Source organism: Nicotiana tabacum, chromosome 9 (genome assembly GCF_000715075.1).
Source record: "Nicotiana tabacum cultivar K326 chromosome 9, ASM71507v2, whole genome shotgun sequence".
NCBI classification, from domain to species: domain Eukaryota; kingdom Viridiplantae; phylum Streptophyta; class Magnoliopsida; order Solanales; family Solanaceae; genus Nicotiana; species Nicotiana tabacum.
Genome location: NC_134088.1, coordinates 124,573,758 through 124,593,231, shown reverse-complemented (window position 1 = coordinate 124,593,231; position 19,474 = coordinate 124,573,758). Strand labels below are relative to the sequence as shown.

Below are 19,474 nucleotides of genomic sequence, written 5' to 3'. Positions count from 1 at the left end.
GGAAAATGAGATGACTAATCAAACAAATACAAGCTATAAAGAAAAACTTCCTCTGTTTTGGACACTTTTTTTATAAGGTTCCTCTGTTTTGACACTTCAATGCATTCTGAAGACAACATTCTGAATACATGTATCCTAATCAGTTATCGAGTTGTAGAAATTAATTGAAGATGTTTGCTTACAACTTTAAGACCTCAAAGATTTCCCAGCTATAACAGTTGGGGAAATAAAAAATGGAAGATTTAAAAATAACAAAAGACTGATTAAGTCTTATTTAGAAAACAAAACTACAGAAAAAATAAATAGAGATAATACATTGCTGAACAAGTTTTAATTAAGACACTAACAACAAAAGCAGCAAAAACAGGATAACCATTAACCAACCTTGGGCACTAATAAGGCATCAGATTTCCACTTTCGTCTTTTTATGCAGAACAACAGTAAAAATAGCTTTCTTCTCTTTTCTTTCTACTGTCTAAAGAAACCTTCTTCGGAATGTCAAAACTTGGAATTTTAATAGTAAAATTATCATAAATGTCTATATTTCACACTCAGAAATATGTTTATCTTTATTTGAATGTCCACAAAGTTATTAAGAAAACTCTTTTCTATCTTTTATCATAAGGATAATATTTTCATTTATTTGAAAAACACATGTATACAAGCAGTATATCAAAAAGTAAAAGGCTTACAAAATAGTAATATTTTTAGTCCATCTCGTATTTGCAACTAAATATTATGTGATCATCACACTCCATAAAACCTGTTCTAAGTACCAAATTTTCATAACTATTACTTATGTGAACACTCTTAAGGTCTTTCACCCCAAGTCTTCCCCCTTTATTTCGACTCATCACGGGCTTCCAACGATCCAACTGTGAAGCTCCATATAGTCCCATGTGCTAAATCCCAGAAGCATGTAACAAAAAAACGCAATATGTGGAACACTTGATAGTATGCTCTTGATAAGCATATCCTTTCCTCCTTTAGACAAATAACTTTTTCCGCCATCCTACTAAGTTTTTCTCAACACTTCCGATTGCCTGTTCCAGACAGCTTGGCCCAAATTCAAAGCACCCTAAAGACAGGCTGAGATAAGCGGTTGAAAATGCTTCAATGCTGTCCGCCATATCCACTGGCATTATCTCACAATTTAATGAGATTTATTTCTAGTTCTGACATGGTTTGAAAACACACAAGGATCTATCTGATGAATATTAACTAGGAAATATCTGCATCACAAGACATAAGCATGTCGTCCAACAAAAATAGATCGGTCCCCTTGCCTCAAACTCATCGAGCTACCAAACAATACATATGGCTCCCATTCACTAGAGCCAAGTATCTTACTTTTGAATAACAGAAATTGACTCACTTCCTTCACCTATAGTAGAAACTTTATCTTTGTCATTAAAAAACCAAGAACTCCCAATTCAATTGTCATAACGCTTCTCAAGGTTCACTTGCAAAGAACCCCGAGCTCTCCTTTTTTCCTCCTTGAATCTACCACATCATTTGCCACCAAAGCAGCATCTAGGATCTGTTTCTCCAGGAGACACGCTTTTAGAAGTAGATATTGTATCGTCCAGTACCTTCTTTAGTCTACTAGAAAGCACCAAAAAGATGAACAAGACAGAAATCAATGATGATACACGATGAGCACCAATTAGTGTTTTAGCCTATATTGGATGTGTCTTTCATAACCTTTTCACTGAACCCCCTCAAAAGTGCAAATGGAAAAAAGTAAGGAAAAAGAGTGGTAACATGTTGAGTGAAGAGACAGTGCAAACACTCACTCCCATCAATATCAATAAGAGTTCATCTTCTTCCCAAACTTCCGCTCACTCATTCAAAACCTAGACTCAGAGCAACTACGGAAGTCCCTAAATTTTCTATAATTGGACTAGATGAAATCAACAAATTAAAAATGCAGATAAAGAATCTGTGCTACCTACCTCCCACGTTGACACGCTCTCTTTGCTTTGTGAAATATGCAATGAAAACATAAGCTCTATTTTAATCGAAATACATGTACTTCTGCTTTATTTCTCCCTATGAGTATTTGCATGGTTGTGGCATGGAAATAACTTAATTGTACTCAGATTCTTCTACTTCTTGCAAATTTTGACCTGGTTTACCATATGCCCGAACGGTTGGAGCACGCGCCCCACGAAATATGCGCTGCCCACTTCCCAAGGCAATTTTCGACCGCCTAGTCCTAGTATGCGTGCCCTGCTAACACCTTTGAAATATACTGACTGGACACCGAATGATGGTGTCGGACCTCTGCATTGGTTTTCTAACCATCACGTGATCTAGGTACAGAGTTTAAGAATAAGAAAGACTTTTGAAACTTGCGGTCTAAGACATGTCATAGACATTTCTGTAGCTATAAAATTATGTCTTTTTAAGGGTAAAACTAGAAGTTAAAGTGAATTTGTTTTTAAATATAGAAAGGTGTCATCTTTTTTAGATAGACTAAAAAGGAAAGTGTGTGACATAAAATGGGACAGATAAAATAACAGTTTGCTCATATGTTCATTTAACTGAGTACATTTTTTGCTCTGAGCAGCATTTTGAAGAGTCCGCGCAACATAGATGCAAAATACCAGCTATTTCTATTTACCGCTTTGCACAAAGAAACAAAGATTACCTGGATATATTTTCTGAAGGTAAAATAGAATAGAAATTCCATCTTCATTTTTCTTTAGGAGCTCTGACATGCTGTAAAGAACAGTTTCCGAATAATACGGTGTGAACACACTGCAAGAGAAGAAAATTATTACAGAATAGGTCAATGAAGATGGTAAAATGAACAGTAACAATGTGATAGAACATACCTGAAGGATAACATCTCACGGACAGGTTTTGTTACAGGCATATCCATGAAAAGAGAATTGGTGAAAAACTCTAACCGGCGTCTAGCCTCAAGATTCTTAGGTACGGTGGCAGCAGATTCTTTAATAGTTAGAAGCGAATGGAGTCTTTTAATCAGTTCCTTCTGCAAATATTTCATGCATTTTATGTACCAAATTCAAAGAAACGAGGAGCAAACAGGTGCCGAAAACAATTAAGAACAAAATGTGAAAGGAAACCAGATACAAGCATACCAACTCAGGATCTCTCGGCCACTTTAATTTTGAGAACAACCGGCCTTCATTCCTTGCCTTTGATAAAATGTTCCATGTCTCAATGTGTTCTCTAAAACGATATGATAGTAATTATGCTCCGCATTCAAAGAGTATAATAATCCCAAAAATGATAAGTCATCCGAAGTACCTCATATTAAAGCGAAGAACATCAAGTCGCAGAACATCATACAGATCTTGAATAGCCTTAACAGCCCCACTTTCAAGCTCCGGTGTATGCTCCTTTTTCTACGTGAAAGTATTCAACAGATCATAAGCAGAAAGGCAGAAAAAGATAAATACCCATTCAGACATTTGAAAACTGACAACGAAAGAGAAATCCTCTCAACAATCTCAATTGAAATAAGAAAGACAACGAGGAAACATAATGTGAGTTGACCAATGCAGCCTCCCGTCATGGAATCGGAAGGGAAAAAAATATGCATCACCTATATCTGAAAGGTTTCCATGCCTGTGCTGGACACCAAGTATGACGAGACATACTGTGAACATGTGAAAATGGGAGTGTTGAAACTCAAAAAACTTATCTTACTACAGTAAAGAAAGAGGACGTTGTGTGGGGGAAGGGGGGGAAGGTGTGGAAAGGTAGAACTTGATGAGAGCAGCAGAGATACGAAGGGCCACAGAGCATGTGCAAGGGAAGATTCGTAGATTTGCTAAATCTGTGGAGAAAGGTTATGATAGTTTCGCCGCTTCTTAGGTAGCACCAAAGCGAATTGCTGATTTTCAAACTTATTCCTAGGGTAAGTACAATACTATCTTATCGTCAGTGTTAATGATGGTAAAGACACCAGGAAATAGGAAATGCTCCAAACGACGCAGAGAACCTATGTGTCTTCAGTATAATCGTTATCAAGCCTGAAAGAACATGTACCAGTATTCCCATCAGTGCAGTAACTTTCTGAATCACCAGTGGCAGCTTATTCAGTTCAACATCCACATTAATACTCCTTTTAGCTACGCTCCCCCGAATGTCCTCATATACTCTTTCAACCCTAACATAGTACAGAAAGAAAGCAAAGAACATAACTGACTATGCATAGTTCTAATAACAGAAACTTGATGTGAGTTCATTCAAAACAGACAGACACAGAAGGCTATGACATCTTACCACGTCTTTCCTTCATCATTTCCTTCATCATCTAATATGGATGTAAGAACAAACTTGATGGCGTAATAGCACTCTTCAACCGCGTATTGCATGTAATCATCCCTTGAAATCCTATCCCATAACTCATCTTGTGAGTCTTTACTCTCCACAGCAATATCTTTTGCGAGAAATATCTGCACAGTCAGCATAAATGTAAAGATATGTGGCTTTTCAACATGACAATACATAGAGGGCACAAATTACATTTTGTATAAAAAGAGAAAACAAAAAGAACTGTCAGCACTGTAACTGCTCTACCTTGCTAGCTAATAGGAAAAGCGGCCACTGAACCAAGGGCAGACTCCCAGAATTCTTAGGCATCAAAAACAGTTCCATCTCCCTGTAGGTTGAAAATCAATCCATCAAAAATATGAGAGGTCGAAGCATATCAATTTAGCTAGTAGCAAATAGAAACTGTGGTTAGTGAAATAACAAAAAACAAACACTCACAAATTAGTAATATAATCTTCTTCCCTCAGATTCTTGATGATCTCATTCCAGAAAGGTGCAAATCGAGCAGCATCAGCTTTGTTTCTCTCCAAAACCTGCTTTTTACAACAATATAATATTAAAAAACAAAAAGTAAGATTTTGAATAAATAAGCACTACAAATATGTTACAGTCAAAAAACCAGGAAACATTTTCTGTTATAACCGAGAAATCCCCTATGAGTTAGTTGGCCCAACTCCTATTATGCTCACAGGCTCAAAACTCGGGGAGTATGGGAGTGCCACCCCTCTACCATGCTCCCACTTACATACCAAGCTTTGTCATGACAAAGTTCAAACTCGTAATGTACGCCTAACCACACTTCACATGCTACGTCCTTACCATTTAACCACAGCCCTGGAGGCAAGCTCCACATAAGTTAGATAAAATGCGAAACCATAATATCAGTGCTTCATCTTTAGTTAAACCATAAAATATAAGACAGAAGAATCCAGAAATAGAAACTTTTTTAATGTATTTTGAGCTAACACCTTATTGGTGACAATAACAAATATATCAGAAAACTGTGTTTTAGAAGTAACGTGATGCACCCCTAAAGCAAACAAGGAGCTTCAGAATGTGATATAAAGACAAATGTTAAGTTGCAGTAAGAAATTGATTAGAAGACGCAACAGCCGGGGTAAAAATCAAATTAAAATGTCCAATATTTGGTGAGTGGGGTGGAGTGGGGATTTGGGGGGTTGTACGGACCGGTAGGGGAAGGGTCCAAGGTGTCTTTCTGGGAGGAACTGGCCAATATTATGGGGGAATGGGACATTCCATGGGTTCTAGGGGGAGACTTTAACACTATTAGATTCCCGGAGGAGAGATTAGGGTGCAATTTGATTTCGGGGGCCATGGAGGAGTTTTCTGACTTCATCAATGATCACTTTCTCATTGATCTTCCTCTGTCAGGGGAAAGGTTTACTTGGGCCAGGGCGGAGGATTCAAACTCAAGGTCTAGACTCGATAGATTTCTGATATCGTCCTCCTGGGATGAGCTGGTGCCGAATGTGTTGCAGATCCCTTTACCTAGGCTGACTTCGGATCACTTGCCTATCTTGCTAGATGGATGCAGAGGGAGGGGGGTCCGTGCTCCCTTCCGGTTCGAGAATATGTGGTTGAAAGTGCCAGGATTTTGTGACAAAGTGAAAGAATGGTGGACCAGCTACGGGGTATCAGGGTCACCCTCATTCCGTCTGTCAAAGAAACTCAAATTGCTCAAGGGAGATATTATTAGGTGGAATAAGGAGGTATTCGGGAGGGTGGAGGTCAAAATGAGGGAGCTTATGCATGAATTGGGGGAATTAGAGAGAGGGGAAGGGGCGAGGGAGCTAGAAGAATTTGAGAAAGTGAGACTGGGGAGATTAAGAGTGAAATAGTCGAGTTAGCAATAGCTCAGGAGACTAGTTGGGGACAAAAATCAAGGGCGCTCTGGTTAAAGGAGGGGGATTCGAATACCAAGTTCTTCCACAGGGTTGCGGTTGCAAATCGAAGGAGAAACTTCATAGAGTCCTTAGTTGTAGATGGGGTGAGGATCGAGGGAGAGGAGTAGGTAAAAACGGCGATAGTGGGGTTTTATGAGAACTTATACAAAGAGGAAGTTAGTCGGAGGCCTACTTTGGGGGGAATAGAGTTCAACCACGTAGGGGAGGGAGACAATGAGTGGCTAGAAAGAGCTTTCGAGGAGGAGGAGGTGCACGATGTTGTGTCGAGTTGTGCTGGTGATAAGGCCCCCGGGCCTGATGGTTTCTCCTTGGCCTTCTTCCAGCTCTGTTGGGACACCATTAAGGGAGAGTTGATGGAAGCCATCGAATACTTCCACGTGAATGGTGCTTTCGAGAGAAGCATCAATGCTTTTTTTATTACCATTGTGCCTAAGAAAGAAGGCGCATCTTGTATCAGAGACTATAGGCCTATCAGTCTAGTGGGGAGCATTTACAAGATTATTTCTAAAGTGCTTTCCAACAGACTCAAGAAGGTTCTTGACGTGTCTGTTTCGTCCTCCCAGAATGCGTTTGTGGAAGGTACGCAGATCCTGGATGTTGCTCTGGTGGCAAATGAACTTGTAGACTCCAGAAGGAAAAACAGAGAACCCGACTTACTGTGCAAGTTGGACCTTGAGAAGGCTTTCGATTATGTCAATTGGGAGTTCCTGGACTTCATTATGAAGCGGATGGGGTTTGGGAAAAGATAGAGGGGATGGATCAAGTTCTACATTACATCAGTCAGATTCTCTGTCCTGGTTAATGGTAGCCTGTGTGGTTTCTTTGACAGCTTCAGGGGGCTCATGCAAGGTGACCCCCTATCCCCCATGTTATTCATTTTAGTGATGGATGCTCTGAGTAAAATGATGGATCGTGCAGCGAGTGGAGGCTTCTTGAGAGGATTCTCAGCTCCGATCGGGGTGCTCAGTGCCCGAAGGGTCTCTCATTTGCTTTTTGCGGATGACACCCTGGTTTTCTGTGATGCCGATATGGATCAATTGACCTGCCTGAAGCAGGTACTGCAGTGGTTTCAGATAGTATCAAGACTCAAAATCAACCTCGGCAAGTGTGAGATTTTCCCGGTGGGTGAGGTTGCTAACATTGATGCTTTGTCTCATGTTCTCGGATGCGATGGGCTATCTTCCCACTACTTACCTGGGTCTACCATTGGGCGCTTTGCAAAAGAATACTACTGTTTGGAATCCAGTCATTGAAAGGGTTGAAAAACGATTAGCAGGCTGGCAGAAACGGTATTTGTCAAAAGGCGGTAAGGAAATGCTTATTAAAAGCACTTTGTCGAGTATCCCTACCTATTACTTATCCCTGTTGCAAGCACCTGTGAGCATCACAAAAAAACTGGAGCGGCTTCAAAGGAATTTTCTTTAGGATACGGCAGATGGAACTAGAAAGTTTCATCTAGTGAATTGGCAGACAGTCACTTCCCCAAAGAAGTGGGGTGGACTTGGGAGTAAAAGATCTCAGGGTATTCAACAGAGCTTTGCTGGGGAAGTGGCTGTGGAGATTCGGGGTAGAAGAGCATGCTCTATGGAGGGAGATCATAGCAGAAAAGTACGATTCCACGGGAGGGGGTTGGAGGACCAAGGCAATCACAGCACCGTTCGGGTGTGGCATGTGGAGGAACATCATGAAGAACTGGGAAGCTTTCTATGGCAACATCACTTACAAGGTGGGAGATGGAAGGAGAATCAGCTTTTGGAATCACAGGTGGTGTGGAGAGGCTACTCTGAGGGTCTGTTTCCCCCACGTCTTCAGAGTTTCAAACCAGAAGGAATTGATGGTCCAACAAATTCGCAAGAAGCATGAAGGGGATAGTATGGGACCTTTCTTTTAGAAGGAACATACAAGATTGGGAGATTGCGGAGCTCCAAAATTTGTTGGCACTGCTATACGGGCAAGACATGCCCCATCCATCTTATAATTCTTGGAGATGGGAGTTGCGTGCCGATGGCTTGTTCACCGTAAAGTCCTTCTACCAGAGTATGTTGGTGAGATAGGAGACTATTTTCCCATACTCATCGATCTGGATTCCTAAGGCGCCCACGAAAGTGTGCTTCTTTGCATGGCTAGCAGCGAGGGTAGTGATCTTGACATCTGAAAATCTGCGAAAGAGAGGAATTACACATGTTAGTTGGTGCTACATGTGTAAAAGCTCAGGGGAAGAAGTTGATCATCTTATGCTGCATTGCCCTGTGTCCTGGGGTTTATGGAGGGCAATCCTGAATCTTTTTGGTGTTCAATGGGTGATGCCAAACACTGTAAAGGAAATGCTATATAGCTGGGCCGGTTTCCGTAGAAGAAGCAAGAAAAAGGCGTGAAAGTTCGCCCCGTTAGCTCTCATGTGGTTAGTCTGGGGAGAGAGAAATAAGAGAGTTTTTGAGGGGATTGAGTCTCCGTTTTCACATCTTAAGAATAGTCTTTTATCTTTGATCGCTTTTTGGTGCACACATATAGCCCCTACTTGTGTAGAAGATTGGGCGTCATTTGTAGAGAATCATGTTCTGATGTAAATTCTCTACTTTTTGTATACTTCTTGTATGCGGGAGTTTTTTCTCCCTTTTGATTAATACAATTTACCTTATCAAAAAAAATATTTGGTGAGATCTCCACATGGCAGGAAAATCGGTAGTTTATGGACATCCCAATAACCATTCATGATTCACCAAAACCTCTTGGAGAAATTGAGTGGCGTATACCTTATAAAAATATACAGTAAAAGTACACTAAAATGGTTAGCGAAGTGAACAGGATACTAATTGCAACTATTTCAAATGCAGCACTCGTGCTGTCATTCACTTATAAGACAGTAATTAAGCCAAGTGTCAACATCAGACATCAGTAGACAGATTAATTAGAAACAGAAAATGAATAAACTCACCAGGCCCGAAGACAGAAGCGACGCCCTACAAAACAGGTGGGCATTTGGACACAGTGAGAAAAAGATATACGAATCAAATTGACTTTGTCATTCATAAATGTTTAATTGGGTAAAATAAATGGAGACACCTATTTCGAAGAGGAACATGAAGACTGTCCATAAAAGCCTCGGGAAATTCCTCGAAACGTTTATGCATAGCATCCAACGATTGTATCTGATATCAAACAATTGTTAGAAAGGGGCTGACAATCTGGAATACATCACAAATTGTCAGACAATAAACCAAGGATTTGAATGGTAACATTCATTATCAAGGAGAACTATAGACACAATATATAAGTAAAATAAAAAACCAGCTTGCCTCCCCAAGACGATCTCGTGCTCCCAGAAGAAAGCCCCATATAGCCGATAAAACAGTGTAAAATAGATGAGTATCGAACAGGTAAACCTGCATTAGTAATAACAACAATAAGATGTTGACAAAAAACACTTCACAAGCACCTTTTGTACCAATACATTATCTGGTAGATTGCTAATTGGCAATTAGAGGAGTGACCAAATCGTAAGTGCAAAGAAGTCATATGACCAACATACAAGCTGTTTATATCACAAAGCCTCAATAATCCAGCTCAAACATTGTTAAAGCAAGACACCTTAGTGAATTACTAAGCGAAAAGTGACTTAAAGGGTACATCATAGAGTGCACCAGCCCAGGCACCCACTTTGTTTGACATAGTTCGACTGGAGGAGGAAAATTACATTTTGGAAGTACAGGTCACTTATTTAGTTGCATGTGGCCTCCGCTCACAAGCATTTAGAAGTATCACCCCACAGGATCATGGATAAGTTGATGTTAGGAAGCCCTGCCATTAGAATGAAATATCCAAAAGCAGAGAATTCATCCGAGGAAACAAATTCTAATCAATAACCAATGAAAGTATAGTGCGTCAAATTGGCGCTCAAGCCCAACACCACACTCAACTTCACCCAGCATTTGCAGGATGCAATTCTAGCCTCACAAAAAGTCCACTAAACACAACACAATTGGAAAAGTACCTATAACATACCATTATTGAAAAAGCACCTGAGGATTGACACTCGAGCCTAAAAAGTAGCACCTCATGCCCAAACAAGGGCATGGCAGTCACCAAGGTGGACAAATATTTCTCATTATTAGCATGCTTACCAGTTCTCATAGCAAAATAAAGATACTACCAATGAGGAATCCAAATAAATTCTGAAACTACAGTGTAAACTAGCACTACTTTTCCTTCTGACAAGTATAACAGCATACTTGAGGAATATCTCATTATCTAAAAATCTTAAGGTAATGTACGAGCCAACTCAGATCATCGCTATTGGCCCTCATAGGATTTTCCACTAACATCCTCTTAAGATGAAGATATTACTTCCCTATAAACAAATAAGTCAATCAGGCTCCCAACAAATGCCGACGTGTATGCTAGATGCATCTTAAATGAAAGTTAAAAACATGTCCAACTAAAAACCTACAGGCTCAAATGTATCATCTGAGACAAACAAGCATATGGCCAACGTCTTTCAATCAAGTTCAATGAAAACAACACAGTAAGCAATATCCAAAGAAGCAAAGCATAGGTGATTAATGTAACTGCATTTTAGATCATAAGGATTCCACAGCTTGGTGCAGACATCCCTAATCTACCACTTAAGAAAAATAATCAGTGATCAGAATTAATAAACCAACAATGAAAAATATCTGATCTGCATTTACACATCAGAAGAGATTAAAACTTACGATAAAAACCGGTGCCCATAAGCTTGCAACCGTCAGTGCATTATGGTTATCTGCCAAAACAGTAAGTAATACTTAATGGAAGTTGAGACCCTGATTAAACTCTCAATAAACCTTGACCATACCACAGAGACTGCAGAGGTTATTAGTATATATATAAATACTGAGATCGACAAAAAATACCAGAAAGAATTTCAATTCAACCATAAAGGCATGTAACAACAACAGGGTTGCCTACTTTTAGAAACAAAATCATGCCAAGAGTACTGCTGAATATCCATATCCACTATAGATCTCGTCGGCTCAACCAACGGCCTAATCTGCAACATGAAATCAAAGCAAAATCAATACCTCACCACTAAAAGCTATAGATCGATGTCAAAAGAAAAACCAACACATACCAGAAGAAAATAGGCAAAAGCAAATTTTCCTCCCAAGACGACAAGCCAAAAAACCATATACCTACATTCAATGAAATTTGTCAGATGAGATTTCAGCACAGGCAGATAAACTAGATAAATCAGCTAAAATAGTTATCATCCACCAAACAATGAGGAGAACCCAGGAAAAACGAGTTCCACAGCAATTCACTAAACCAGAACACCTAACTAATAACCAACATTCACAAAAAAAGTAGAAAAAAAAAACAAGATTCACATCACAAAGGAGTCTACTGCATAAAAGAGAGGGCCACATGTTCATAACAAAAGCATAAATTGGAAAGGCATGTAATTATACGAGCAAATTTTCTTTGAAACCCGATTACAAAAATAAAACTCACTCCTAGGAGATAGGAGTGGAACAGTGAAGAGACAGGAAGGTCATGCATTAATTCTCATGCCAATTCACAAGAACAAAAAGAACTAAGGTAATGTCAAATACATACAAATTTAGCTCATGTAACCAAGAAACAAAGGATCATAGTCAAATTCATGAACTTCAAGGGCCAATTTAGCCAAAACGGATCATTGAGTTAATAATATACTCCCTCCGGTCCATAATAAGTGACCATTTTACCTTTTATTTTGGTCCAAAATAAGTGTCCATTTACATAATCAAGAAGGAATTAATTTTATTTTTCCAAAATTTGCCCTTATTTACATATTCCAATGTGTCAAGGTAACAATTAATTAAGGTTAATTTAGTAAATACATCTTTTATTCTCTAGAAGTTCGTATTTCCTTAATGGGTGTGCAAAGGTAAATTGGTCACTTATTGTGGACCGGAGGGAGTAATTCACAACTCTACAGGAAAGTAGACTTCCAGAAGTGCTGGTACCATTCAGATGGCCACCCCAACTCACAAAGATAGAGTTTGTCTTGATTAAGGTAAAATTAAATTCGGCAAAAAAAATTGAAGTACCATTTGGCAAAGCTCTCCCTCTCGCTCTCTACTTTTGGCACTAGATAGTTATACATAAGGCAGTAAAGATAAAAGGATTACTTGATGAAGTCGAAAGTTCCCTCATACATGCCCCGGCCAACGTAATAGTGTTCCTTAGGACAAAAAAAGGATAGCAAAATTATTATTAGAGCATCTCAAACAAAGGGCAGTAAGGAATGATCATCCTTCAAAAAAATCTGATAAAAATATAAAACCTGGTGCATCCACTTGATGAAACGAACCACGGGCCAACTATCACATCGATTTGTTAAACGATGACAAGCTGGAAACCGCAGCAGAAAGCTGACAAAAAACTGAACTCCAGCATAGATTGCAAGGACAACAACATAAATTCTGAAGACAGTTGAGTTGGAATTTTGGTTGCTATTGTCTTCAAGAGCTTTCCTGTCATAAAATTCATGACCAAACGTTATTGCGCAATACAAAACGGGTGGGTTGTCACAAGAAGAAGAATAGAAAGAAAGGATAAGGAAGAATTAAAGTAAGAAGCTCTGTGAAGCCATAAAGAACAATAAGCTACATACACGTAAAGGAAACATATGAATACAGAAGCTATGCTGAACCAAATAAAACGAAGGAAAATCCGACTGACAGCTACGCGTCTTGATGTAGAGTATGCACCATACATCATGATAACATCCAAAACACCTGCAGATAGATAAATACTTCAGCTACAGTTAGAGTTCAATATTGGTAAATAAGGACCGCTTTTGGAGAAAAGAGATGCCAGAGAAACATACTCTCGATAAGCTTCATCATGACATACGTAGGTCCTAGACTCAAAACTTCCCTTAGTGTTTTAAAGTTGAATCGCTCATTATTAAAGGCAAAGATAGTCATTCCCTGAGGATATGGGAAAGGAGCGACAAATAAATGAGTAGGGTGAAAATAGGCACTGAAGATAATTTATTGAAAGCAAAGAAATGCCAAGAAACAAAAATTCCATATCAAGCAACCAAGCTCAAGTACAGCAAATTAAATTCCTTGCTCCCATAGACACAGCAAAGTAGTACATAGCTGCTCACAACAAAAAGGGCAGACCGGTGCACTAAGCTCCGGCTATGCACGGGGTCCAGGGAAAAGCCCGACCATAAGGGTCTATTGTACGCAGCCTTACCCTACATTTCTGCAAGAGGTTGTTTCCACGGCTCGAACCCGTGACCTCCTAGTCACATGGCAGCAACTGTATCAGTTACGCCAAGGCTCCCTTTCTAGCGCTCACAACATGACAAAAAAAAATATAAAACAGACGAAGGAATTGACAGAATGCATTTTTTTCCTTTTGAAAAGAGTAAGTGCGTTGATAGAGTGCACTCTTAATCCTCAAACAAAACCTCAAAAAGGGATGAGACAAAGTAACCTGAAAAATAACAAGAAACAGCAGATTAAAGAAAAGAGGAAATATCATAGCTATCAGTGACGATTAGCAGACCTGGAAAAACATGAAAAGAAACATCCAAAGACGATGAAAACTGTGATAAAGATGGAGAAATGTCCGGTGCTCAACAAAAGAAGTTTTTCCCCTGCGCTTGCCACCTCCAGATTTAAGAATATTCTGTAGCAGATAGGAAACGAAAGTTACAAAAAAATTGAAACCTAAAAAAATATAAAGCAGAACTTAGCAAGAAACAAGAGAACAATGTTCCAAACTAGAGATTGGAAATACACATGAAAATCAGTAACACATGCTTTATGTCCGCCGGTAAGTGTATTATAAGAAATTCATGGTAACCAGATTGATACTAAATTATCCACAGCCACCTAGATCTAAGATCCAGTAATGCTGAGCACCGGTAACTGTAAAAAGATAATGAAAAATGATGCAAATTTTCACTCAATTGAAGATTGCAGTCAAAGATACTACACATGGAAGCAGAAATGCTGCCTTACAGAAAGAGTCAAGAGAGCTACCGAAACAGAATCAAATGTATGCAATTTCTCTTTTCAAAATAGGATTATATCCTGATTTATAAAAACGGGTCAATGTGTTTCAAGAATTCTTTAAGTGAAGGTTGCATGAACTCTGATAATGGGTAATTTAATTCACCACATTGTAGGGCTTTCAATTGAAACTACCATCCTTAATACAATTATTATTCCATGGAGCAATGCCACTTTCTTCCTTCCAAGAAATATGAACTATATTACTTAGTAGCAGAAGGGATACAACACTTCTAAATTGTGAACATGAAGCTCTTCATTTTCATGTTATAACCTGCAAAATGATACAAATATACCTCTAGCGAGATTTTATAAAATGGGATATCACAATGTAACATGCATAACGATACCAAGAGAAAATCTCAAACCTTTGAGGGTGTTGGATGCAGGAAGAAGGAAGAATTCTTCCGCCATGGCCAGCCAAGCTTAAAGCAATGACGGGACCTGCAGAGCAGTGGAAGGGTCAGTGAGAAGATTGCAGAAGTGGGAGTCCTACAACCTTCGGAGTAAAGCTTACCAGAAATACTCATTAAAATCATCATAGTTTCTCCAAGCGGAATGAGGTGCTCGTCCGTTCCCATTGTTTCCAGCCTCCTGTAAGCTAACAAATCAATAAGCATCCCAAAATACACGAAAATTTTGTTTTATCATTATTTCTGCCCTTCTCCACCCTCCAATGCCCACAATTTCGAAAGACTAAGAGTGTGAATTCTTGAAAGTTAATATTAGTTGGTTCTAGTTGTTAATGTCCAGGAGGGAGAAATTTTTAAGTCTCTTAAGAATTCCACAGTATTTTGAAGCTCGTAAATATGACATGTCTGCACTATAGATCTGTTATTCTGGAAGATGCTTATTGATTATATTCTTCAACATACAGATGGAAAGAGTAAGAAGCAACTGAACTTGGTGAAAGATCAAATCCAAAGATTTATAGATGCGTTCCAACAGCATCTTCTAAGAAGAAGAAAAAAAGAAACCAGTGGAGGTGGAAAGGTCTGCCAGAGCTTGTTATAGTAAGGGAGGTGGCAGTTTTAACCGCTACGCAAAGATGGTTAAAAATAAGTAGGGATGACAAAACTGCATAGCCAGTCAAGAATATCAGGAAAAGATGATGAAGATAAGTGATAAGTGGGATCTGTCAAAACACACAGTACCATAAGTCAACCATTAGCATGTCAACAGAGATTTCACAACAGCAATAAATGTCCAAAAGAGTCTGTGATGCCTTTATATGTACACTGATGATAATGTCACCACATACTATAATAATAATCAAAATCAAAAACAGGCTCGACAAGTAAGAGTATGCGGATGTATGCACATACATATACAGTCATATGTTACATGTATGAGTGTCTCTGTCAATGATCTTTAGAAACAGAAAGTAGGCTACAACAGGGGAAAAAACAAAAAACATACCGCCGCAATGACATCGTAAACAGGACATATTACTTGATCAAGAAATGACACGCCATTATCAGACATGCAGCTCTTAGCAGGCTGTGCAACCTGCTGTCGTAGTATCTCCTCCAGTTCCCTTCCCATCTGTCATGAAATTGATTGTTCCAAGCAAAGCAAAAGTAAGATCAAAACACTTGGGATGAAGTAATCATAATTATGGCTTCTCTCTTCTGGCTTTTGCCCTTTCATTTTAAGAAATTTATAGTGCACCCTCTTATCCCACAATCCCACATACCCTCCCACCAAAGAGAACACCCTGGAGACAAAGGGAAAATTACACTTAAAGAGCAAACTTCGAATATACTGACAGGTCAACCAGAGAGTACTTTAATTATCAGAAAAAGAAGATAAAGGAGAATGGAGATCATCAAATTGAGAGGATTTCTAAAATGGTCAAGAGACAAAAAGTACACCAAATTGACATACATGATGAAATATGTAGCACAAGCATTCTGGAACGAATCGAATGTTAGCAGCTTCACCCCAGATTAAGAAATACAAAGAAATGAATAACAACTTCTTCTCCTTGCTAACTACATCCAAACTGCAAAAGCAGAAGCAAAGTATCAGAAACTCAGAGCACAAATACCAGTTACAGTGTCAATGGTAGTTTTTGACTATACTAAGATGAAAATATTTTTCCAAGTAGAAAAACTACAGTTCTATTAAGACGAAATAATTTTACAGTGCACGCTCAAAACACGCTGAACATGAAACCTTACTTGCTCCACACAGGTGGGATGTCCAAATAGTTGCACCACTTGATATAGTTATCAAGGGACTTCAAGAAGACCTTCTGTACAGCAGCCTCATCCAATATCTGGAAGTTAGAGATACACAGATCTGGACTTAGAAATAAATTAATGAAGTATCGATAATGTGTCACCTCTCACATCGACTAAATAAATAAAACAGCTGAAATATTATCTCATAAAGAAGAAGAATTCTTATTTCTCCAGTTCTTCCCAACCTTTGCTAAAAGACAAAGAAACAATTGGCAAGAGTTCTACACATGGCATTTAAAAGTTCAGGATAATATAAGATCATCAATTGCCAATATTATCTTGGATATTGAAATTTATCCCAGATATCGAGGTTTATTAGAGTGCCACCATTAGATAGTGAAACTACCACGTATCACAGTATCTATTTTTCTAGTTCTGTAAATAAGATAAAAGCACATGAGCAGAAAAGCAGTCCTAAACTGAATGAAAACAAACTAATCCAACAAAATTGACAAATCTCATCAGGATCATTCAAGGGAACAACTTTCAAGAGACACAGATGAGAACCTTGTTACTTTTAAGTTGTCTTTAAGAATAAGGTATGATTTGCAGAAAGTAGACGACAAAATGTTCTCGAGCTACACTACAGCCAAACACCACCAAATCACAGCCTACACAGCACCTTTATGTAAATTTACCATTTTAATTACAACCAAAACTACGATTTCTCACAGCTAAAACTCAGTGACCAACTACAACAACAAAGATTTCTCAAATAACATAAAAGAAGCATAACCAACATAGGATATGATATCAGCTCCGATTTTCACAAGTGCATTACATCTTTCCATTTAGACAAATGACTTTCTTCAAAACAGCCATAGAGGGAGAGAATTAAACTTCTTACTGATATAAGGTTTAACAACATGAGAAAGCAAAATCATGAGATGCATCCATATCCAAATATAACTTCTATTAAAGGTATAACATGATATAAAACCTACCGGTTCAGGTTCTTCAGGAATACTAAGCCGGGTCTGCTCATTTGCGAGGAGGAGAACAATATGTTCGCGCTGATTGGAAACATTGTCTTGCTGCCAAATTAACAGAAATGTGATCACCAAAGCCATAATAGAACTGATAAAAATGAAACAAGCAACGGAAGGAAATTACAGGATATAAGAAAAAGATGGGACAAAAGAAAAACAAAGATTAACATGTCTGCATTGTGAAATTGAAAGAAAGCAAAGAGAAATAAGAAGCAAGCAAGTATGCACCACAAAATCAAGCACGTATATCATGAGCTGAAAGATATTATAGTTGCGTAAACAATAAGTATTTTTCTCCAATATGATGGTTATTTCTCAAACAAAATAGTGGAGAGAAATTAAGACCACTACTGAAACGTGAGGCAAGGATTAAGAAGACAAAAACTTGCAAAAAACTTGCAAAAATTATAGTTTCTTTTTTTTTTCTTCAAAAAGCGCTAAAATGATATAGTTAGTTCAGCCATTTCAATCCAAATGACAATCTCCCATTAAAAAATACTCCGTACACCTATATCTAATTCATCGGTAGTATAATCCCATAAATTATCAGATTCAGTATTAGTTTTTTCTTTTTTGACAAGGTAAATTCAGATTAGTTTTTTACAGGAAGAAATTTTGATTCTTGTGGATAAGACCTATACAAATCTAGAAAATCTTGTAAAAACACTATCCTGAAGCACCAAAAGATCTATAGCGATGTAGGTGCTCCTATCTGTACAAAGGCAATGTTTCCAAAAAGCGAAAAGCACAAAAAGGGTCAATGCGTTTTAAGAAAATTTCCTTAAGAAATGAAGGTTGTATAAGCTATGATAATGCCATAATGGGTGATTCAATATGATGAGAAGCTAGATATATTCCTTTAAATCAATATCACCTTCCTCCTTTGGAGAAACATCTCTTGTACCATCCTGTGATCTCTTGCCTGCCATCCTACCATCTCTTGTATCATCTTGCTAATCTTTTATTAACTCTCTCTACTAAATGGATAATTTTCCAGTATTGCTACCCCTATAGGCCTATGAATTTTGTAAGTTACAAGAATCACTATTCAATAAAAAATTGTCACTACATATGTTTCTTATCTCAGACTAGAATTAATGAATTACCCTTTGAATTTGACTTTGACCATTCCCATCCCCATGGAAGCAACTTCAATCTAGATATTGACAGATCTAATTGTTCATTTTCTACGAAGAGTAATTTTTCAAATTATGAAGAACTTTTTGCGGATGAAGAAAGATATGACAAAAAAAGGAGCAACTGACATCATGATTCGAAACTCGGCGGATAATGAGTCTGCTTCTCTATCCTTCTACACTTAAATACCAGGTAGAGTTCGAACTCGTAACGTGCTCCTAACCCGAATCTCACAAGCTATGCTCTTACCACTAGAGCAATGCCTTCATAGCTGGCAATACCAATTAGTTGGGGTTATGTTTTAGCCATGTTCGTATGTTTGCTTTGGCTCCTATGTTTTCTAGGAGACTTTTACTCCTGACAGAGATGTATATAACAATAGAAAATATATAGAACCTCTAGAACTTTTATTTTTTATTTCTATTTTGCAGAATATTGGTCTAATCTGAGGTTAATTGCAGCGACATGATTGAAGTGCATTGTTGTTGTTATTGTATATGCTTAAGAAAAATAATTACCAGAGCCAGCAGTATGAATTTCACTTGTTGATCAGAAAGGAGTGTGGATTATGGAGCATATAGAAAGAGACTTCGAGACAATAAAGTGAAGTTTAAAAAGCAGTCAGTAAGCCAACCTGAAATCCAAAAGTGTAATGCAGAAAATCAAACAAATCAACGCTCCTTGTTGGTGGTAAAGAAAAATTTCCAGGCAATTTTGGTAGGCTTCTGAAGTACTTCAGAGCTGATACTGCTGCACGTACCTGACATTTTGCTGAATCCCATCAGAACAAATATGCAAGAGTTTTTAGGAGT

The 19,474-nt window shown here is 38.3% G+C and overlaps 1 protein-coding gene across 4 annotated transcripts in view; it reads right to left on the bottom strand.

The window, feature by feature from the left end:
* LOC107806373 (callose synthase 9) overlaps nt 1-19,474 on the bottom strand; it is a 42,551-nt gene that overhangs the window by 15,717 nt on the left and 7,360 nt on the right. For 3 of the 4 annotated variants that reach the window (XR_012695089.1, XM_075222242.1, XM_075222243.1), the window contains exons 7-32: nt 19,297-19,422; nt 17,481-17,570; nt 16,474-16,571; nt 16,178-16,295; nt 15,710-15,835; nt 14,808-14,884; nt 14,659-14,734; nt 13,782-13,904; nt 13,090-13,192; nt 12,874-12,997; nt 12,544-12,733; nt 12,389-12,441; nt 11,347-11,407; nt 11,184-11,265; nt 10,949-10,998; nt 9,533-9,619; nt 9,300-9,385; nt 9,172-9,196; nt 4,750-4,844; nt 4,558-4,639; nt 4,261-4,433; nt 4,024-4,144; nt 3,280-3,377; nt 3,111-3,201; nt 2,841-3,001; nt 2,654-2,763 (exon numbers count right to left, since the gene is read on the bottom strand). Coding sequence is in view for 3 of the 4 variants with exons in the window: in XM_075222242.1 (XP_075078343.1) it covers nt 2,654-2,763; nt 2,841-3,001; nt 3,111-3,201; nt 3,280-3,377; nt 4,024-4,144; nt 4,261-4,433; nt 4,558-4,639; nt 4,750-4,844; nt 9,172-9,196; nt 9,300-9,385; nt 9,533-9,619; nt 10,949-10,998; nt 11,184-11,265; nt 11,347-11,407; nt 12,389-12,441; nt 12,544-12,733; nt 12,874-12,997; nt 13,090-13,192; nt 13,782-13,904; nt 14,659-14,734; nt 14,808-14,884; nt 15,710-15,835; nt 16,178-16,295; nt 16,474-16,571; nt 17,481-17,570; nt 19,297-19,422 (2,626 nt within the window). In the remaining variant the exon portion in view is untranslated. Of the gene's footprint in view, nt 1-2,653; nt 2,764-2,840; nt 3,002-3,110; nt 3,202-3,279; nt 3,378-4,023; nt 4,145-4,260; nt 4,434-4,557; nt 4,640-4,749; nt 4,845-9,171; nt 9,197-9,299; nt 9,386-9,532; nt 9,620-10,948; nt 10,999-11,183; nt 11,266-11,346; nt 11,408-12,388; nt 12,442-12,543; nt 12,734-12,873; nt 12,998-13,089; nt 13,193-13,781; nt 13,905-14,658; nt 14,735-14,807; nt 14,885-15,709; nt 15,836-16,177; nt 16,296-16,473; nt 16,572-17,480; nt 17,571-19,180; nt 19,229-19,296; nt 19,423-19,474 lie in introns of those variants that run through there. The other variant, XM_075222244.1, reaches the window with a different exon arrangement.